The sequence below is a fragment of the Primulina tabacum genome, chromosome 4 (genome assembly GCF_025594145.1).
Source record: "Primulina tabacum isolate GXHZ01 chromosome 4, ASM2559414v2, whole genome shotgun sequence".
NCBI lineage: Eukaryota > Viridiplantae > Streptophyta > Magnoliopsida > Lamiales > Gesneriaceae > Primulina > Primulina tabacum.
In genome coordinates this window covers 5,539,476-5,545,151 of record NC_134553.1, presented here as the reverse complement: position 1 = coordinate 5,545,151, position 5,676 = coordinate 5,539,476, and the positions used below count along the sequence as shown (strand labels likewise).

Below are 5,676 nucleotides of genomic sequence, written 5' to 3'. Positions count from 1 at the left end.
ATGATTCCTAAAGCAATTACAAATCGTACGAATCTCTGCGTCACCAACAATCTTCACCATTTCAGTAGTAAATGCATTTTTGGGCAAATGAAAGAAAAAACGCAAATTCATTTATTGCCTTCCAGCTGTTTTTAACATATCAAACAATTCATCGATGCAAAACCTATGAAAATCAACATCCGGAATCACAAATTTCTTACCACTTCTATAGAAGTTATTATGATGCTAATCAAAATTCTCAACATGCCACAACTCAATCCTAACTATCGAATCCGTGATTTCTCTATACTATAAAGGAAAAATATTGATTTACAAAGAGGACCCTACCCTACCCACTTCACAAAAAAAAATAATAATAAATTCCCGACTCAAACGAGAGAAAAAATTTAAATCTGAAGCACAAATTTATCAGGAAAACTATAACTTACTGAGATAATCTAAAAAAAACAACCCAGCACAGGTCGTAATGAGCATTTCGTTAACAATGCGACGCGGAATGCACTCTACCAGCTCCGATGCTTAGTTTCGAGAAGCTTAGGGCAAAAGCTTGCTCAGTTTGAGCTTGTTATTGAAGGGGGCACTTTCAACAATACAAAATTTTGTTTGGTTACGTGTGTGAGCTGGACACGGGGAGTTTATGATAATTGGTTCTACGCTGACTCGGTATATCATCACGGGTAGTATATGCAATTTTCCATCAAATAAATAGCCGAATTTAGAGCAAAGAACCAATCCCTAAATTCGCTTTCTTCTCTCTCTTCGACTCGCATCCGGGCCAATTTACGCTTCCACTGGACGCCATGGCCAAAAGCTCCTTCAAATTGGAACACCCCCTCGGTGATATCGATACTCTCTCTGCTCTGATCTTTGGAAAATTCTATTTTGTCGCGTTGCGTTGTGATTTTGTCGTATCCATATAGCTAGCTAGGTTTTACCGATTATGGGGTATTCGATTTCATGTATAGTCGGACCTATATGGTTTTTATCATTGATCTAGCACGTGTTGTCACACTGACTGCTGTTTTTACGTGTAATATTTTGCAGAGAGGAGACAGGCTGAGGCTTCTCGTATCAGGGAGAAGTACCCTGACAGAATGCCGGTATGAATTGGACAATTTTCTGTGGAATTTGGGGATTTCCCGATCACGCGATCATAGGCAAAATAAATTTGAGATTTCATATCTCATTAGTCACATAATTTAATTTTCGCCTCCAAATTCATGAACTCCCTGTTTAAATATTTGGGTCCGGCCTGTGCGCTTGTGTCATTGTATTGTTTCTGTTGGTATTTTGGTGTAGGTTATTGTGGAGAAGGCTGAAAGAAGTGATATTCCGGACATTGACAAGAAAAAGTAAGTTTCTTTCATCCGTTTTCTTCAACACTTTGTTCTTTAGGGTCTAGTTTGGCTTATATTACTGTTAGAAATTTGATCTACTTTTGGAGATTCTTTTCTGTTTTAGTTTTTTCTTTTGGTTACAGAAGTTTGGCATGCATTGAGTCATGGGATTTTTAAAATTTTGGAAACTTAGCAGCTATAAAATGTTTCTTTGCTAATGATGAACATGCCATAATCCCCTTTTATATCTTCATGTCTTGTTGGAGGAAGAAGGAAAACACCGTTTTCACTGTTTCTCTCTACCTGGTGCTGCATCTGGATGATTGCTTTTTGTTTTTTACGGATTATGTATGACATTTTAACGATTTTTTATTGCAAAAACCACAGATATCTGGTTCCTGCTGATCTGACAGTGGGGCAGTTTGTCTATGTTATCCGTAAAAGAATTAAGCTCAGTGCTGAGGAAGCCATTTTTGTGTTTGTCAAGAACATTCTTCCTCCCACTGGTAAGGAGAAACTTCGACAATGTCAAAGGTTTTTATGAACTTTAATTATATATCATTGTTTGCCTTTTCTTGTTTTCGCTTTTAATTAAATATATATTTTTTTGTTATGAGATGTTGCAGCTTCCATGATGTCTGCAATTTATGAGGAAAACAAAGATGAGGATGGTTTCTTGTACATGACTTACAGCGGTGAGAATACGTTCGGATCGAACTGAAATATGGAAATACATCCAGAGTTATGTGTATAGTCCAAGAAAAACTTGTATATTCTCTTTATCATCTATCTTGTGTCATTCGGCTCGTCCAACTTCTTGTTATTATGATTTCTGCTAAGCTGAATTTGAACTTGAATTTTAGTTTGTTATTATGGTGACTTTTTAAACATACTTTTCAGTGCAAATCATATTTTCTCTTATTGAAGTAAATGGTAAGTGTAAGTTCTCCGTAAATGTGACCGCCGCAGGTCATGTATGTCTGAAGCTCAATGCCAATAAATTGCTTGAGTTTACTCGAACATCCTATAATGCTTGAATTGAACCCGAGCTCAGTTGAGTGGCTTGTTTTGAGCTCCACTTGTGGAGATACCAAGCATTTTAAAAATAAAATCGAGCTACTTTAGTTTTTGCTCGAAATACCAATTTGTCAAAATGTGGAAAATATATATGCCACCCAAAATCAGTGCAAGAATGTTCCAAAATTGATTCAAAAACCACTCAAATCCATTTTCGACGCTTTTGCTTATTCCATGGACATCCGAAGCAGCAGCAACACATAAATATAAAAAACTAGAGGAAGAACAAGTATGTTTTCATGGTATTCAATGTTTGATCAAGATGATACAAAAATTCCAAAAAGGTGAAGGAAAACCAAACTATTTTTTTTAAAAAAACACAAACTTCTGTAAGATTGTCTTAGACGAATATTCTATCCGAACAAAAACATGAAAAATATTACTTTGTATATCAAAAATTATTACATTTTATTTTAAATATGAATCAGGTCAACTCGTGAACACCTTGAACTATGTGAAGTACTTGTACTTTTTCGTCGTTTGCAAATACTGCCGTGTACACGGAAGGACAGAAAATAGCTTCAAGAAGATCGTGATGGAGCTTTTCAGGCAAGATGAACGAGGCTGTTGCTAATCATTTCTTCATCCCATAATAATTTCGCCCCTTTTTTTTCATTGTGGTATACACAACAGGTTTGTTCTGATTTGGGAAGGACCTCGACGAATGTTCATCGATAGTTGTCATGGTTAAATTTTTTTTTTATTTTTTTAACAAAAAAACCAATATTTTCAAGTATATGGAAACACTCAAATACATTTAGCTTCGTTAGTTTTCAGAAAACTTAGTTTGATCAAAGTTATATTTTTAAATTTCCCCAAAACTAGTAAGAGGATAAATTCTGGTTAAAAAATAAGCTACGGTTAATTGTCAAAAACAATAAGTTGTAATTAAAAACTAAAAAAAAATGATTAAAACGGCTTATGTTGGAGCAATGCTATTTCCTTGTTTATTTAATTATGTTTAGTATTTAAAAAATAATTCAAACCCTTAATTTCAATGTTGTATAAATATGTAAACAAATTTTAAAATCCGTAAAAAATTAATTTATATGTTATTTATAACTTTGGTATTGATACATTAAATCAAATCAAATAATTAAGTCAGTATTCATGCCTTGATATTTAATAGGAAGTCATTTTTTGCATTCCTCTTAGACTATCTCCACCTCAAAATTTCTATTTCAGAACAAATTTTGTGTCAAAAATGAAATAATTTTTGCATCAAATATAAAATTTTACAAACAAAAGTCCTTATAGTCCACAACAACGAAACTTTGTCTCAAACGATATTAATGTGAAGATATCTCAACTGCAAAACACCTGGTATTTTGCATTAAAAAAATGTGTAAAATAATGGATACAATATAAATTTGAATATTTTAATTCATATTTTATATTTCACAGACTAAGCTAAACATAAGAAAAATTATTATTACTAAATTTCATATATATTAGAAAGATATATAAATTGTTTTAAATAGTTTAATAAAAAAATAAATATTAACATTTATTTCATAAGAAATTTAAAAATAATTGCTTCATTTTAGGTAGAACTTAAAAATACATAATTTACCTTGAAGCCCGTTTGTGAAAGTAAGCAATAGCGGGAAAAGCTCATTAATAGAAAACTGTAGGCTCAAATGGGAAGTATAAAAAATCATAAAAAGTACCTCGAAGCCCATATCGGTAAATAGCGAACAAAGCCCGTTAATAAAAACCTATAGGCCCAAATCGTAAAAGAACTGAAAAGGATTTGCGGTGAACGTGGATCGAACACGTGACCTTCAGATCTTCAGTCTGACGCTCTCCCAACTGAGCTATCCCCGCTTGTATTATTTTAGGTATAATTGTAAATTATAATTAATATAGTATGACATGAATGATCGAAACCTAAGGAAAAGTTGAGTACTCAAGTGGACGAATATATTTATAAAAATATTAGATTTCGAATTTTGTATAAATCAAATTATCGTATACAATTTTAAGATTTTATTCCAAATCAATTTAATTAACTTTCTCCGTAAAAAAGAAACTCACTAAAGTAGATAGGCCGATTGATTGTACAAATGAAAATACACTAGTTGGAATCAATCGCCACTTTTATGAAACTCGTAATATATGCACCGCGCATTTGGTTCATTGCATAAATATATTTTTTTAAAGAATAAAATCATCAATATTAGATATTCATCGAATTCTTGTTTACAAATGAGGCGACGAAAAGAGAGATTGCATGGGAAAACACAAAATGTCTACGATTTCGTTAGTTAATTCGGTGAATCAATAGTTTCTTCGCATTGTTTCTCAAGCACTTTTTTCTTTATTTTTATTGTAGCACTTTGAACTTGGAGAAGATAGGATTGATAATATTCATTAAAATCTATATAATATTTTATTTGACAGCTGATAAAATTAATCTGAAAGCATATTGTCCAATACAATGTCATCCTTTCACAACTTTATCTTAATTAATAGAATACTCTACATGGTACTGGTAGAGATGTAGATGAATCGAGCCAACTCGAGTTCGGCTCGTTTTGAAATTACTAAGTTCGTGAACAGCTCGAGTTCGGTTTCTTAATAGTTCGTTTACCATTTTTAACAAATCAGGTTCGAGCTCGTTTTCGAGCTCAAGTATTCTTACATCCATTTAAGGGTGCGATAAATATTTTATAGTTTTCAATCACTCTCATTTTACTAAGTTAATCGTTGTTGCACAATCCTCAAAAACCGAGCCAAATCGAACAGTAACAAACTCGAGCTCGGCTCGTGTTGAAATTAATAAGTTTGTGAATAGCTCGAGCTCGGTTCCTTAATAACTTGTTTATCATGTTTAACGTGTCAAGTACAAGCTCGTTTTGAGCTCTTTAAACAACCCCGTTTTCTTGCTCGAGGTGTCATTATCCTTTTATAGTTTTCAATCAGTCTCATTTTACTAAGTTAATTGTTGTTGCACAATACTCAAAAGCCGAGCCAAGTCGAGAGTAGCAGGCTCGAGCTCATGAATAGCTCGAGCTCGGTTCTTTAAAAGCTCGTTTATCATGTTTAACGAGTCAGGTCCGAGCTCGTTTTTGAGCTCGTTAAACAAGCTCGCTTTCGAGTTCGAGCATTCTTACATTTAAAAGGCGTGATTATATAAAATTTTCAATCACTTTCATTTTACCATGTTAATCGATGTTGACCAATACTCAAAGCCCAATAAACTAGCTAAACAATCTAACGAGCTTACGAACGAACTCGAACGAGCTTTTTACCGAACCGA

General features: G+C 33.3%; 1 protein-coding gene and 1 non-coding gene across 2 annotated transcripts; one reads left to right on the top strand and one right to left on the bottom strand.

Annotated features, from left to right (window-relative positions):
• Window positions 1–482: 482 nt before the first annotated feature.
• On the top strand, window positions 483–2,229 carry LOC142542765 (autophagy-related protein 8C-like). Its single transcript, XM_075649585.1, has 6 exons — window positions 483–601; window positions 635–837; window positions 1,045–1,100; window positions 1,300–1,352; window positions 1,725–1,843; window positions 1,964–2,229. Exons 2-6 carry the CDS (start codon window positions 801–803, stop codon window positions 2,056–2,058), a joined length of 360 nt encoding a protein of 119 aa, XP_075505700.1. The 5' UTR covers window positions 483–601; window positions 635–800; the 3' UTR covers window positions 2,059–2,229.
• Window positions 2,230–4,168: 1,939 nt separating this feature from the next.
• Window positions 4,169–4,241, bottom strand: TRNAF-GAA (transfer RNA phenylalanine (anticodon GAA)). The gene has a single exon. It is a non-coding gene; the product is annotated as a tRNA-Phe (tRNA).
• Between the last annotated feature and the right edge of the window lie 1,435 nt (window positions 4,242–5,676).

What these genes read in the sequence shown, in the direction of transcription:
- LOC142542765 (XM_075649585.1), top strand. Translation starts at nt 801, where the DNA reads ATGGCCAAAAGCTCCTTCAAATTGGAACACCCCCTCG. An exon ending in AGTACCCTGACAGAATGCCG is followed by an intron (nt 1,101 to 1,299) that starts GTATGAATTGGA and finishes ATTTTGGTGTAG; the next exon opens with GTTATTGTGGAGAAGGCTGA. An exon ending in GAACATTCTTCCTCCCACTG is followed by an intron (nt 1,844 to 1,963) that starts GTAAGGAGAAAC and finishes GAGATGTTGCAG; the next exon opens with CTTCCATGATGTCTGCAATT.